Genomic DNA, 15209 nt, shown 5'->3' with positions numbered 1-15209 from the left:
ATGCCGAACCTCCGCTGCTGCTCGTCTTCCTCCCTCTCGCTGCCCGCCGAGAGCTACATCTACCAGCTCTGTGCGGCGGGCCCGGCGTCCCTTGCAGCCATCTCGTCAGATAACTCGCTACGCCGCTTCGACCGCAGCTCCCTGGCGCTTCTGCCGGACGGACTGGTCAAGGAGACCCATGCGGCGGGCGTCAGCTCGCTTTGTGCTGCTGGTGATGGGCTGCTGGCGACCTGCGGGAAGGACGGGACGGTCAAGCTCTGGGACGCTCGCCGGGCTGGCACCGTAGCTGTCTTTCAAGCCGGTACACCCATATACCCCTTAGTTATTGACTTGACTGTGGATAGATGGATGCTAATTGGAGTAGATAAAGGCATGCCGTTGCTCTCGTTGGCCTGTAATGCGTCTTCTCATTCAATTGTTGCTGGCACGGAGCTGGTAAAGCCAGACGCCTTTGTCCTATTTTGGTATATCTCTACCCATATACCCCAGATATTAAAGGGACTACTGCTGTACGGACAACTAACACGAAATAGGGACATGCGATCACCAGGAAAGACATGTCGTCAGTACGTTGAAAGTCACAACGACGATGTCACAGAGGTAAAAAGCGCCATGGAACCCTCATATCAATGCTTTGCTAACGCCCATAACCACAGATCCAATTTCACCCATCTCGCCCTTCAGTACTCCTATCAGGCAGCACGGATGGCCTGGTAAACATATATGATACCACAGTCCCCGAGGAAGAGGATGTTTTGGTACAAGTAGTCAAACATTCTTCCATACATCATGCAGGGTTCATGCAAGATAAGGCAGTCTACGCCCTGTCTCATGATGAGATGTTCTCCATCCATCCAGTAACCTCTGCAGATGAAGACAATACCCCCGCTAATGAGGTCAAGGCCGTTGAGTTTGGGGATTTGCGGCCAGTGCTAAAGGCAGAGTATGTGGTGCAGGTTCTGGTTGATGCAGCTGGGAGCTATGTTGCGTCCGGCAGGACAAGGTTGGTTCCCTTCTCCTACTACTTCTGTACTTTCAAGACCATGCTAATGAATGGTAAACGCAGTGATCGAAGTCTATCATTGACGCCGCTGGTGCATACGCCGGAGTTTCATTTTGAGCAGTCGAATTCGTGGATGCTGCCGGGCGCTCATGGGGAAGAAGTAGTTCGTTCAGTACTGTTTGACAGCGAGGTTAGCATCCTGTCTACTAGCTATTTCTTCTATTGCTTATATACTAACTGCTACAGTCACGGACGGTCTATACATGCGGTGAAGACGGTCATGTAAGGCTGTGGAAGGAGGAGTCTGCTCCATCCGCCGAGCTTTCGTCTATACGGCCTACCAAACAGCGCAAGGAAAAGGGGTACAAACCATACTAACCATCTACAAGGAAAAACATCTTAAAAGTAAGGATAAAGGAAGGATAAAAAAAGTACAAAATGGTATATTACTATTATAGACAAGACTAATCTACGCAAGTCTCACGCCAGCCTGGCGGTTCTTCTTCGCCGTGGCTCCCATAGCATTATTCATGCCTGTGTTCTGGCTACTATCCAACGTACTCATAGCCTCCCTCTTCTTCTCATCCTCAATCTTCTTAAGATGCTTCTCAGTCTTCATCTTCCCACTTCCCTTGCCATGGAACTGGTGACTGAGATGCTTGAACGCCTCCTTCTGGTTCATCCGGCGGCCAAATTCATCAACATACTTCAGCTGAACGTCAGGCTTGTACTCGCGGTTGAACACGTCCGCCATCGCCCGTGACTCAAGCTGGTCACGCTGCTTGTTCTCCCAGCGAGCATACTCTTCACGGTCCCGGGCAGACATGCGGTCGAGCTTACCCGAGGCTCTGTCTCGTTCTCGCTGAGCTCTGGCAAGGCGTTCTGCTTCGGCTTCACGGCGGCGTTTTTCAGCCAGGAAGCGTTGGCGGTCGCGGTGCAAGGCGTTGATAGACCGGCCGTCCTGTTCATTTGCAGTCACAAGCCCACGCTGTTTGAGCATGGCTAGAGTTGCGCCCAGGCCTTGGTCAAGTGTTGACTCTTCCTCTAGGCCGGTGGCCGTGATGTCTGCCTGTGGTTCTGCCGACTGCCTCTCCGTCTGCTCCTGTTCGACCACGGTGTACGCCGGCTCCATCTCCACATCAGAAGCTTCCTCTTCCACTGTGGGTTGTAGTGCATGCGGCGGATTGGCTGGAGTTTCAGCAGTAGCAGCTGTAGGTTCACGCGACGCTGAGCGTGCCCGTTCAAGTAGCGCCGGCTTCTGAAGATTGGCAACAAACTCTGAGGTTTCGTTCAAGATCAGGCCACCTTCATCTCCATCAGCTCCATCAACATCCATTGCGTTTTGTGCTTGCTCAGACTCTTCTCTGAGCTGTCGAGCAAGGTCTTCAGGGCGAACTTTCTTTCTCTTCTTGAACGCTGCTCTCCGCTGAGCAGCCAAAGAAGCTTGTAGATCGTCATCATCGACAAATGAGATATCTTCCTGCGGCCGTTTAGCCGGGACAGTGGGCCCAGCGGTCATCTTCTCCGGCCCTCCCCCGTCCATCTCCATCTGGTCACCATTGGTATCGGATGGAGCGGCGGGTGTAGGTGTTTCCTCATCCTCCTCAACATGTCTCTTCCTGGTACTCTTGGCCTTCTTTTTCTTGGGTTTCCTCACTTTTATCTCCGAGGCATCCATGTAGTCCGATCCAGCAACTTCTTTCTCCAGCAGTCCGTCCAAGTGAACGGGCTCCATCTTTAGCTTCGACGACACATCCTGCCGCTTGGCTTCCCTAGCCTGTGGTGTAAGCTCCCCCGACGCAAGCGTGAAATGTTTCCTCTTCTTCCCATCAATCTCTTCATCATACTGTGATAGAATAGTACCACTCCCATCCATATCGTTAGGGTCATATGCCACCCGTTTCTTCTTCAGCGCCAGCCTCTCCTTCGTCTTCTCGCCTTCTCGCATCTGTATATTCTCCAGCTCAGCCCCTTCTTCCTCATCTTCGTCAATAGTGGTATCCTTGAGCGTAAGAACCTTCTCCCCACTCTCATCAAAGTCGTCAAAGTCGCCTATTTCATGCGCAACTCGTACTCCAGCCAGGTCTTTCGAGGTATATTCCGCCATCTGCTGTTCTCGTTCCGCGAGCTCTTCAGCAAGTCTTTTGGCGCGCTCCTTTTCAATCTTCTTTTCTTTCTTCTTATGCTGCATCAGCCATGATCGTGTATCCAGCTCTGCATCGTCACCACCTTCGCCGAGTCCCTTGCCCTCCAGCTTCGCCATCCGCTGCGCGTTCTCTCGGGCTCGTCGAATAGCATCTTTTCGGGCCTCTCGTTTCTGCTGTGCCTCACGCCCCTCCTGGATAGCTTTCCAGTTATCGTAGCCCTGTGCTTCTCGGGTCTCTAGTGTGCTGGCCGGCTCCTCGCCGTCAGACGACGCGGATTCATCGCCAGCTGCGGACTTGAACGCCGGGCCATCGTTAGCTGCGCCGGGGACAGGGAGCGGCGCAAGACCGAGAGCAACTCGGATCTTGTTGTTCTGCTCGATAGAGAGTGCGTCCGCCATGGTAACGACCGACCGTAGATATAACCAACAGCGTCAACTATCAAATTCCTCCAATCTATCAATCCGCCTTTCTTCAACTTTCAACTTTTGAAGCTTCCATCGGTCGATGCCTAGGCGCTTATGTCATCACGGAGATAACTATTCTCCACTCCGAATATCAAAATATAAAAAACCTAAAAATTCTCGAAATATTTTTCTGCTTTCTTCTTCTTCTTCTTTTACCAAACAACAGATCTGTGTCCTGCGATCCCGTTCCATGAAGCTATTCGTTCGCGTCTAGTCTGGATGTGTTTCGGTCGTATTGCTTGACAGTTCGACGACCCATGGAGCCATCCATCTGGTGTATAGCCGTTTTTCTCATGATGTCAATTTCCGGTCGACAGATCTCAGATGAAGATTCAGCGCTGGGATTATAACACTCTGCCTTGAGCTTCCTTCGGGTGAGCTCGGTGAGATGGCCCGGGCCTGCTGTGGGCGTCATATTCCATCTCTCTTTGCCGATGGCCGTCGGTTGGTGAGGTTAGGGAAAAACCATGACAGCCAACATACAGTCCGCAATCCGAAGTTTTCTCTTCTCGTAAATACTTTTCTTTGTGGCTAATAAATCGTTATCATTTACAACAGCTTCAAGTGTCCCGTAACCGAGTCTACTACGCTCTTCGGACCTAATATTCCCAGCACGGTTCGACTGCCGCTCGCGATCTGTGTTCGTCCTGCGTCCTGGATCACACGAGCACATAGCCCAAGACTGATAGCCTGCGCCTGAAGTACTAGTAGATCGTCCTCTGACTTTGTCTGTAACGCAACCTTCGCCTGGCCCTGTCTTTCCCAGCGCTTTAAAATAGGTGAATTCGGAGATTTGCTGAAATAATATTTGTAGCATGCGAGAGTAGCGTGGGAGCATTGTGCTGCTATCTTGCCTGGAACAAAAATGAAAATCAGCAGTTAGCCAACTACCTATATAAGTCCTGCGCGGGGAAGTTGATATTGCGGTTGAAAGGGAAAATTTGAAGCTCAACGTAGTTGATAAAAGGCATACCTTTGCCCATCCCCAAGTCCGTCCTCACGACCAGAACGAGTTTCACTTCATCTGTATTCCCCTCGAATGTCGCAAGCTCACCCTCGATATCGTCTTCGTCTTCTTCTTCGTCCTCCTCCTCGTCGTCCTCGTCTGCTATCGACTTTCCCTTATGAGCATGGCTGGGCGAGGATGAGAATATTCCGATCGATGCGCCTTGGCCGAGATAATAACCAATCACGCCAGTAAGGACTGAAGTAGCGATCACAAGTGCTGCCGTAGACGTAGGACGATCGACCGGAAGTGCCATGGTGCGGTAGTTTAAATACTTTGGCTATGCGACTGAATGGTGGTATAGTCGGAAGATTATCAGCAAACGAAGAGATGTTCAAAAACAAGCTAAGCTAGGTACGGAGTAACTACCTAGGCACAACGCTGCAGGGCAACAAAATAATGTTAAATTATAACAAGACAGACAAAGCAGTAGTTATTTACATTAGATAGCGAGATACTCATGATAGATTATGAAAGATAATATAAATAAAATACATCTCAACCTTTTTAATAGAGGCTGTCGGGTTGGCTACGCGCAAACCTCACGCCACCACAAGTAGATAACAAGAAAATAAAATGATCTCCATCCATTATCTACCCCCAAAAGACATTAATCCGACCAGAATTTTTCCCAAGGACGAGAAAAAGGAAACAAGTAGAAAGTGGCAGTACCGTTGGCAGCCTGACTTCGGAATAACCTGCTTAGAACAAATAGAACAAAGGCGTAGGGACATTAGGCTTATTATTTATTGAGCGGGAGCAGGGGCGGCACCACCTGGGGTACCTGGACCTTGACCTGGGCGACCCATTCTACGGCTCCTATTTTTGGTGGAGTTAGCGTTATTTCACGCATGCTTTGCGGTGTAAAAGAAAAGGTTGGGAAATCTTACATCATGGTTCTGCTGATAAAGCTGATACCGACCATCATGGCCCAGCTGGGGATCATACCCAGGCAGTAGATGATATAACCAACGGCCTCGTTGATGCGGTACTCGGCAGCTAGGCCATTGAATGGGTGGAACATGGTCTGAAGCTCAGGCTCTTTCTCCCAGAGCTTCTCAGAGTGTACTTTGTAGATATCGTCGGCGGTGACAGTGGTAGCATTCAGACGGAAGGGGTGAATGGGAGTCAATGGCTTCTCTTCGCCAATGGCTGGCGTACTGGGGACCTGGATGTGCCATAGCATTGGTGGGCTAACGGACCAGATGGCGCAGAGAAGACCTTGAGCTTCGCAGTTAAGACGTCCAAGGTTAGGAGACTGGGAATCGAGGGCGAACTGGTTTTGTGCTTCCTAAAAGATGCGCAAAAGAGTACCTCTGTTAGTACAACTGTGTAGTGGGCGATGGAATTTGCGCTTCTGCATTGCGACTAACCTTCCAGGCGCGGTTTGCTTGTCCGCATTGTCCGAAGCAGGTCTTGTTACCACCAGTGACAAAGATCAACCATTCCTGTGGGTTTGATTGAGGTGTAAGAATATCCCTCCAGTTGTCTGGGTTGAATTGGGAAACTGTCTTTGGCTTTACGACGGCAGCCTTTGGAGGAGCAGGAGTAGTGACGGGTGCGACAGCCTGGGGGACCTTTGGAGTAGGCAGCAGCTCCTTGGCCTGGTTGAACCATCCCTGGAGGCGTTCTGCAAACGGAACCTGCTCCTGTGCCGCAGCCAGAGCCGGCAGTAGAATAAGCGTAGAAAGATGCATTGTGTTTATGTTGTTTATGGTATAGATCTTGCTAAGGTGTCCAGAACTCGGTATCCCCAGACTAGATCGAGGTCCACTGGGGCGGAGGGGGCAGAACAAGAGGCAAAGAGGTATCGATGAATTGGAAATGCGTGGATATCAACGTAGTAGGCTGTAACTGATTGCGTGGGACGATATTCAAACTCGAGTTGACGTTTCGTTTTTCCTTCTCGCTCGTCCCTTTGTCTGAATATATTTTTTTTTGTTGTTGTTGATGATGAAAAAAAAAGACAATCGCGATGACAGCAGAATGAAAACATAAGGGGGCTTAATCATAAATTAATAAGACATTCATAAAGCCTATTAGTCATCTATTAATCATATTTTACATAATATATTAGTCATGTCACATGCGAGCTTATTTCCCCTTTGGGAAGTCTTCTTCTCATCGTCCATTTTTATTTTAACGACATCTCATAAATAGCTACGGATGATAACGAATTGGCAGAGAAGAGACGACGAAAATGCAGCTTGACGGAGTGGATTCGGCCTGTTTCCGTGTGCTAAAAATGATGTCAAAGTGCTCGCGGCTTGTGCGGTCGGTATTGACGTGTAATTTATCCACCCAACAGCCGCGGTCGTTTGGCAAAGAGCGCAGTTTTACTGGTAGTCAGCATACACTAGTACAGCCAGTACAGAAAATTCTTTCCTGCGAGTATATTTTTATTACACCATGGGAACCAGGGTTGCTTATCAGAGCAAGAATCGAGTCATCGACTGATCTTTTTATCTTAATTTCTTGACTTTTTGTCAACCAGACTTTTGACTCTCTTTTTTTCCCCTTCTCTTGCGGCCATATTTCGATCATTTATTCCATAAGGAGCTGCCCCCTGATAGCAGCATTGATTCAATATCACCCAGCTCCTCTATCTTGTTCTTAGCATTAGCTTAGAACCCCCACGTCAAGATGGCCACCGATACCGGCTCTCGTCCTTGCTGTAGCAGCCACACAAGCGAAGACAATAATACCAACGGAGTCACAATTGCACCAAATGGTATGAACATTTCACAATTCAGGATGGGAAAATTGACAACCATTTACTGATAAATTTCCTCGTTGCAGGCAATCACGAAGGCTTCACCGCAGTTCAGACCCGCCAGAATCCTCACCCACACGTCTCAAGAAATCCGTACGGCCACAACGCCGGTGTGACAGATTTCCTCAGCAATGTCTCCAGATTCAAGATCATTGAGAGTACTCTAAGAGAAGGAGAGCAGTTTGCCAATGCTTTCTTCGATACGGAGAAGAAAATTGAAATTGCAAAGGCTCTGGACGATTTTGGTGTAGATTATGTGAGTCATGATTTTCTGGAGCCCACCCAGACATAAGACGTTGTTTAACTGACCAATGTTGGACGTCAATAGATCGAACTCACCTCGCCATGCGCCTCTGAGCAGTCGAGAAAGGACTGTGAAGCTATCTGCAAACTTGGATTGAAGGCAAAGGTATTGCCGCTCTCTTTCCTTCGACAATATGGTTTCACTTGTATGAACTAACACCGAGACATAGATCCTCACACATATCAGATGTCATATGGACGATGCCCGGATAGCGGTAGAAACTGGTGTCGATGGAGTGTAAGATAATCCTTTCTTGGGCGATCACTCTGTCATTATCCTGTTAACTCAGGCTAACTCTCATTAGCGACGTTGTTATCGGTACTTCTTCCTACCTCCGTGAGCACTCTCACGGCAAAGACATGACCTATATCAAGAACACCGCCATCGAGGTCATCAACTTCGTCAAATCCAAGGGCATTGAAGTCCGCTTCTCCAGTGAAGACTCCTTCAGATCAGACCTCGTTGATCTTCTCTCAATTTACTCTGCCGTCGATCAGGTAGGTGTCAACCGTGTTGGTATCGCCGACACAGTTGGCTGTGCCTCCCCACGCCAGGTGTACGAGCTCGTCCGTGTGCTGCGTGGTGTTGTCAAGTGTGACATTGAGATCCATCTGCATAACGACACAGGATGTGCGATTGCCAACGCATACTGTGCCCTCGAAGGAGGCGCCACGCACATTGATACCTCCGTTCTAGGTATCGGTGAGCGAAATGGTATCACCCCGCTCGGCGGTTTGATGGCCCGTATGATCGCCGCGGACCGCGACTATGTTCTCAGCAAATACAAGCTTGAAAAGATCAAGGATATCGAAGACCTTGTCGCTGAAGCCGTCCAGGTCAACATTCCTTTCAATAACCCCATCACCGGTTTCTGCGCCTTCACCCACAAGGCTGGCATCCACGCCAAGGCCATTCTTAACAACCCCAGCACCTATGAGATTATCAACCCAGCCGACTTTGGCATGACACGTTATGTGCACTTTGCCTCTCGCCTCACAGGCTGGAACGCCATCAAATCTCGAGCTCAGCAGCTCAACCTTGACATGACTGATGCACAGTACAAGGAGTGTACAGCCAAGATCAAGGCTCTTGCCGACATCCGGCCCATTGCCGTCGACGATGCAGACAGCATCATCCGTGCATACCACAGAAACATCAAACTTGGTGAGAACAAGCCACTTCTAGAGTTGACCGAAGAACAGACGGCAGAGTTTGCTGCGAAGGAAAAGGAGCTTGCAGAAAACGGCGTTGAAGTTTCGGCATGATCGATAGTCGAAATGCAGTCGGTTTGGAAAACGGTCGCACCATTCTTCTCGGCCTCGCCTGCATGGTAATCTCGTTGGTACGTAACTACCTCTAGGGTGAGCGAGCTGGGGAGAGTCAAGACCGAAAAAAGAAGGTCATGGACGGTATCAATTGAGCAACCGGTGTGCTTGGGCGTGCATAGGGGAAAAAAAAATCGAGAGGACAGGCACTGCGGCATCTTGGGAGAGAACGAGAGGAAAATGAGGGACGATGGTGCGGAAATACGAGATTTCGGCCTGTATCCCTCCTCCGCGCATACCCTGGTCCTCCAAATGCTTTTTTCTTTCTTTTTTCCTCATTTTTGTAATTATCACTTTATTTGTCTCGCCTTTGGTCCGGCCATAAAAAATATCACCCATTCCCATCATACCCTTGAACATCTTATTTATCCCCGACTTTTTTTAGTAAAATAGCAGGTACTTATTACTCTTGACAGGCTCGTCCCCCGCTATATCTCCCGCACTCGCATACAGAGTTCAAGCATGCCGGCACATTGGATCTCCACAGGCGGCTTAACGTCGCTCTTGGGCATGGAGATAGCTGAAATTGTAAATTGCCGAGTGGACTTCGTATGGCTTTTGATCTATTATTGATGGTGCAAAATTGAGCCGGGCCTGGATGCAACAAGCGCAATAATGAAAGCCGATGAAAGCCTCTTTACCCCTGAAATCTCTCACCTCCGGGATTAGAAGTGAGCCAGGCTATATTGTATATGCGCTCCACACTCTATCAGGTACTATTTAGTTGTCTTCCGGATGTTTTGCGTAAGTAGCCCAGGTAGTTATGGAGTAGTTAGTAGACGAGCCGGTGCCTCCAAGGTCCCCTTAACTAGTTAGGCGTTAGCTAGCTACATCCACGTATCGTTCAACTATACTCAATCTCAACGCAGAGAAGGCCTCAAATCTTCTGGGATGCACGCCTTAATCAATGGCCGTGGAACGCTGAATGATGGCTATCCATCGACACTAGCGAGGCTGTCTTGAGCCTTCGCACAGTTTCTTTCAGGTTGCAGCTAGTTAGGCAGTCAATGAGAGGCGGCTAACCACTCCGTAACGAACTAGGCATCACCAAACAGCGACTCCAGTTCTACGCAACCCGACTGCTCAGAATGCTGGTCTCACCTCATGGAAACCAACAGTCCTCCTACGATGTCCTCGCGGGCGCTTCCATCCGCGGAGTCAGCAACGTTCCTTGAGTCCTCATACTTCTCCCGCAATGGCGCAGAGGCTGCGTTGCCGTCACCCGCCAATGTACGTGAGCAAAGTGTGCTACAAGGGCCCGCATCACAGGCCAAAAGAGACTATGGTTTCAAGCCGGTTCGCTACGAGCATCTGGGCTTAATTGTCAAGTACGGACGTGCTCCAGAGGTGACCGTTGCCGAGGGCCAGTTACTCTGGGCGTTGCGCCGGACCTTGCCCACGGTGCCTGTCCCTGAAGTGTACGGATGGACTCATGATAACGGTCAAGTCTTCATATATATGGAGCTGATAAAGGGTGTTACGCTTGAACAGCGGTGGGGGTTTCTAGGCCCGGCTGAGCGAGTAGCGATATGTGAGCAGCTTCGGGAGATTATTCTTGACTACCGCAGGCTACAGCATGCACCGGGTGATTTCTTCCTAGGTACGGAGTATGATAACCAAATTAGTGTGAAGACCGCGAGCTGTTGCTTACCGGAGAATGAAAAATAGGACACGTTAACCGTGAGCCCCTTGGTGATATTATTTTCACCAGTGGTAATCTTCCTCCCGCTGGACCATTCTACTCCGTCACTGAGCTTCACGACTGGATATCAACAGTACTCAAGATGAAAGTTCAGCCTTATCACTGGCAAGGCAAAGAACTGTCTGAAATCCCAGACCCTTATCGAAGCAGGCTGCCAGACGATGCAAAGGTTGTCTTTACGCACGGCGACCTCCATCCAAGCAATATTATGGTCTCGGAAGTAACAAATAAAATAATCGCGGTTATTGACTGGCGGCAATCAGGCTGGTATCCTGATTACTGGGAGTATTGCAAAGCGGACTACACGGCCGAAATCAATGGCGAATGGGCGACCACCTATATTCCTATCTTTCTTAAAGAACCCGAATGTCTCGACGCCTGGGACTTTTATCCGAGGTCCTTTGGATACTGATACGACGGTTCTCAACAGCTATATTTTTAAGCATTTCATAAAACAACTCGGTATTCAAACATCCGGTTATCCTCATGCAGTTCGTCATTATATGCTTTTGGTCATATGTGAAAGAGATCCCAGTAAGAAGCATGGGTGAGAAGACGTGGAATTCGTGCATTGCCTAGTCTCCCAGCCACCTTTCATTTGACGAGGGCAGGTCGACACGGATCTTGAAGAGGGTCTCCCTCCTCCCTAGTTCAGCATAAAATGCTCCATAGATGCAGGTCTCGCTAGTTCGTTCGTTTCATCCCTAGTTATACATCTCGATAGCCGATAAAGTGAAATGACGTTCGACGGCAGTTAGCTAACGGGTCGAGAACAAAAGGGAGAACCTAGATCTCCATCTCCGTCCACTATAATGAGATAAGATTTGAGAGAGACATCTCCTCGGAAGCCAGAGAGGGACTCATACTAGCTCCCGTCAAGCCCTTGGATGGCGATTAGCTATCGGGTGTTCCCCATTAGACGAAGATAAAAAGGAGCGAGCTTATTGACAGCACACATGGGAAGGTTGTTGATACGTGGTTCTGGGGCGGCGTGCGCCCCCGTCATTCCTCTACGCCTTTCCATCCTTCCAGGACTCCCGGACTGCATATGGATATCATATCTTGCATGGGCTATCTTTCCGGTGACAACGCGGCAGCAGAGAGTTGCATTGGAGGTACAACCCCCAGTCCAGCCACCTAATTATTTAAATTCGTCCACCGCCATCTCAGAAAGGAGGGGAGATCTTCTCGTAAACTGGACAGCAGCTAGGGTAATATGCAATTGGGACGTCGTTGTACGGAGTACGTCAGTTCTGTCAGTTCGAACCCATGCACGTACATTTTCAAAGAGATAGCTACCCGTCATATTTTATGCAAGCTTGTGAGCCCGTCTGCTCTTGGGTTCGAAGATAAAAGTAATTTCAATTTGTACGGAGTATAAGCCCCGGGAACCCCAGAAATGGACGTAAGTAAGGGGGCGCTGGACATGCTGTCCCTGCAAGCGGACGGCAAGTAAAGTCGACATGCATTCCTGCATCATAGTGCTGCGTCGAGCGTACGCTGTACCGTTGCAGGCCTAGCTCCGTGTCGTTCGCTTGCCCCGAACACATGTCCTGACAGGGCCTAGAACGTCGTTGCTCCGTTAGTCCCAATGGGCTTGTTGGAATACTTTACGAGATAGTCAAGTCTCCCGCGCATCCACCGACGCAAGAGTCTCCTTTCTTGCTCAGCGTTGGACAGGTTCCACCCTTAAATGGAGGTTAAAATGGACTCGGGCCAGCAAAGAAGCATCTTTGAGGAACAAGACTTGCATGATCTCCCCTCTTTTAGGAAAGAATAGACTGGCTATCCCGCGGCGTTGCGACCAAATATGGGGAAAAAGAAAAGGCGGATTTGAAATATTGTATGTCGACATGTGTTTAACCTTTCCTAGCGAGGGATCATCAGTGCACCGGCGCAGCCTTGGCCTACGTCACAAATCGGGTACCAAACGTCGACATTTGCGGTAAAAAAAGGGGGGGTTGGTGACAAGACAGAGAAAAGCGTGAGAGAAGAGGTAACAACTAATATATGCAATGAGACGTTTCAACTCTGCATTGCAGTCGGTTGCTGGCTGCATTAACGCCGGCCCGGTTTCATTGTCTTTATTCGCAACCCCCTTGCCGCCGAGGGTGACAACTGTCCACGCTATCACATAAGTAGCAAGGCTGCGGATATAAAGCAAAAAGTCTGTCTTCATCAGAGCAAAAAACCGAGGTGTGGAGGAGAAGGAGCCGTTTACATCATTTTTTGGTGGATAAAAGAGGCGGTTTGAGTCCACCATATGGTTTGTCGTGCTGGGGATGGATCCTGGCCTAGCCTCCTCGGCTTTCTTCCATTGGCTCTTGGCCCCTGGATCGGAAAAGAGGGTATCATCGTCTTGTCGTCATCATGCATGATAGCGAGTCTGACGTCCGTTTTGCTTTTTACATCTGGCTCCTAAAGCTCTCTTTTCTTTTCCTCAGGTTGTTTTTCTTGTAGTTGCGCGAAAGAACGAAAAAAAGATGACACAGGGCGGCCCAGTCGTGATGACAGTCCAGAGAGTCTCGGAAAGGAGCCACATCGAGCCATGTCAGCCCGCACACCCTCTCCGTATCTTGTGTGTGAACGGATACATCCATGTATGGTCTTAAGCGGCTCATCACACGCGACCTTTCCGCCGGTAAATGTACGGAGTATATATGTTGATCTTTTGCAGAAGCGCAAGTGAACAACGAGCAAAAGGACGTGCGATAATATTGAGGCCGTGATGGCCCGCCCCACCACAAAGTAGCTCCGATTTCTTTCTTTTTTCCCTTCACCACTCCCTCCCCCGTTTCCCTCTTGCTCCTCTCTTCATGGTGTTCTGCCAAAAGTCAGAAGTTTTGACTGACGTGCAGGAAATTCCAACGTGGATGGGCCAGACGAGAGAGAAAAACCCCCGTGCAACCAGATGAGTTGTTGATCAACGCCTAGTGCGGTATATACGCTCTTTAACCCCATTTCCCTTCCTTTTTCCTCTCCTCTTCCTTCGTGTTTTGTCGAAGGGGGCTGTTCCGTACTCCGAGCGTATAGAAGAGGTTGACTGCTGGGCTCTGTGCTGCACCCCAGGCGGCCTCAATTCCCCTCCACAAGGGTCATGCAGTGCCAGCTAGCTAAAAAATGTTGACGCCCAAGCCCTAGTAGTTGGGTCGGGGGAAATAGGAATGCTCAAGCACAGATGATGCCTCTGATCTTTGGTACGCCGTGTGGAGAAGCACGAAGGAGATGCAACCATCGGATCAGGGCCCATTTCCAGGGCCAGGACCGTCTCTTATAGGATGGCAGTTGTTTCATTTCATCCGTTTCCAGAGCAATCCGGATGGATAGAAGGGGGTCTTCCGTGTCTGCTGCCATATCGAGCCAGACTGGCGGGCGTCCCAGGGCAAGCTTTAGAGCGAGGCTAGAAGACTGAATAGCCGTCTTCAGAGCCAGGCAGGGGGGAAGCACTATGAAGCAGACCGTTGACTGTAGACCGCAGGCTGCTGGCAGCACCCGTAGGCACTCGTAGGCACTGGCGTTGTATGTAGGCGTGGGAGCGAGTGAGGTGGTTGAGGTGCTGGGGAGGATGAAGTCATATTCATGGGCGGTCGTTAAAAGGGGAGGAAGACAGTAATACCTCAAAAATCCCCACCAAACCGCAACTAGACTAACTGGCGATCCTCCCCTCCTCGTCCGCCTCTCTCCTCCTCTTCTTCCACACCTCACACTTCCTCGCTCTCTCAACACTTCAATCATACACATCCTGCCTCTCTCGTTCTCTGCATTTCTGTCTGCAGCATTCATCTGGTCTGGGTGTGTCTAGACGTGTTAGGCGCCCTCTCTTCTCGCTGGCGACGGGCGTTGTCAGGACACTTCCAGAACCACCCTTGGCTGCGGTTATTACACCAGGCCAGAGGGAAGAACCAACACAGCAAAACCTCCCCGAAAGAAAAAAAGAGTGAAAGTGACCAAAAGACCAATATAGAGCAAAAGAAGTCTCAGGACTTCTTTTCTATTCAAACAAGCAGAAACAGTGGGCATCTGCAGCGTGCTTTCTGGCCGCCGTTTGAGTCCCAGGTTTATCATACAGCACCAGTGCCGCCGGCAGCAGTGCTTCTTCGACACCATTGTACCAACGTGGTTCTGGGGTCCTTTGGCTTGCGTCTGGCTCTTTAAGACGCCCAACCCTTAATCCCTCCAAGCTTATCATCGGTATGCATACTCTGTCCAAAAAGCAAAGAGAACAGGAAAAGAAAAGAAGCGGCGGAGAGAAGAGAGCAGCAGCAAGGGGACGCAGAGAAAGAAAACTTTAAGAGCGTATAAATTCCCCTTGGGACTTTTTTTCTGACAGAATAGATAGTGCAAACAAGCCCGATCCTCTTGAATGGAAATAGTTCTTCCGCTAGAACAACTTGATTGTAAGTGGTATTTCCTTCTGCGTATTTGTTTTGATATCAGGAGCCCCAGCAGGGAAGACTGCCGTTTATTGTATTTTTTTTTTTTTTT

General features: G+C 49.6%; 7 protein-coding genes across 7 annotated transcripts; 3 read left to right on the top strand and 4 right to left on the bottom strand.

The window, feature by feature from the left end:
* Positions 1 to 1381, top strand: TRV_02112 (WD repeat protein; the record flags this gene model as incomplete). Its single annotated transcript, XM_003023679.1, has 3 exons — positions 1 to 600; positions 657 to 1193; positions 1250 to 1381. The coding sequence occupies 3 exons, from the start codon at positions 1 to 3 to the stop codon at positions 1379 to 1381; spliced, it is 1269 nt and encodes a 422-aa protein (XP_003023725.1).
* Positions 1382 to 1472: 91 nt separating this feature from the next.
* Positions 1473 to 3548, bottom strand: TRV_02111 (uncharacterized protein; the record flags this gene model as incomplete). The annotated part of the gene is made up of 1 exon (XM_003023678.1): positions 1473 to 3548. The coding sequence occupies one exon, from the start codon at positions 3546 to 3548 to the stop codon at positions 1473 to 1475; it is 2076 nt and encodes a 691-aa protein (XP_003023724.1).
* Positions 3549 to 4501: 953 nt separating this feature from the next.
* On the bottom strand, positions 4502 to 4876 carry TRV_02110 (mitochondrial peptidyl-tRNA hydrolase Pth2, putative; the record flags this gene model as incomplete). Its single annotated transcript, XM_003023677.1, has 1 exon — positions 4502 to 4876. One exon carries the CDS (start codon positions 4874 to 4876, stop codon positions 4502 to 4504), a length of 375 nt encoding a protein of 124 aa, XP_003023723.1.
* Positions 4877 to 5506: 630 nt separating this feature from the next.
* TRV_02109 (uncharacterized protein) lies at positions 5507 to 6317 on the bottom strand (the record flags this gene model as incomplete). The annotated part of the gene is made up of 2 exons (XM_003023676.1): positions 5507 to 5911; positions 5994 to 6317. 2 exons carry the CDS (start codon positions 6315 to 6317, stop codon positions 5507 to 5509), a joined length of 729 nt encoding a protein of 242 aa, XP_003023722.1.
* A 946-nt stretch (positions 6318 to 7263) lies between these two features.
* Positions 7264 to 8962, top strand: TRV_02108 (uncharacterized protein; the record flags this gene model as incomplete). Its single annotated transcript, XM_003023675.1, has 5 exons — positions 7264 to 7351; positions 7420 to 7649; positions 7722 to 7842; positions 7910 to 7934; positions 8002 to 8962. The coding sequence occupies 5 exons, from the start codon at positions 7264 to 7266 to the stop codon at positions 8960 to 8962; spliced, it is 1425 nt and encodes a 474-aa protein (XP_003023721.1).
* Positions 8963 to 10150: 1188 nt separating this feature from the next.
* On the top strand, positions 10151 to 11136 carry TRV_02107 (uncharacterized protein; the record flags this gene model as incomplete). Its single annotated transcript, XM_003023674.1, has 2 exons — positions 10151 to 10622; positions 10691 to 11136. The coding sequence occupies 2 exons, from the start codon at positions 10151 to 10153 to the stop codon at positions 11134 to 11136; spliced, it is 918 nt and encodes a 305-aa protein (XP_003023720.1).
* Positions 11137 to 13892: 2756 nt separating this feature from the next.
* On the bottom strand, positions 13893 to 14522 carry TRV_02106 (uncharacterized protein; the record flags this gene model as incomplete). The annotated part of the gene is made up of 1 exon (XM_003023673.1): positions 13893 to 14522. A coding segment is annotated over one exon (630 nt), but the record flags the coding sequence as incomplete, so codon positions are not given.
* Positions 14523 to 15209: the final 687 nt, after the last annotated feature.

The sequence above is a fragment of the Trichophyton verrucosum genome (genome assembly GCF_000151505.1).
Source record: "Trichophyton verrucosum HKI 0517 chromosome Unknown contig00198_1.f1.exp, whole genome shotgun sequence".
Taxonomy (NCBI): domain Eukaryota; kingdom Fungi; phylum Ascomycota; class Eurotiomycetes; order Onygenales; family Arthrodermataceae; genus Trichophyton; species Trichophyton verrucosum.
The sequence above is the reverse complement of the archived record's forward strand: the minus strand, read 5'-3'. Positions and strand labels throughout refer to the sequence as shown.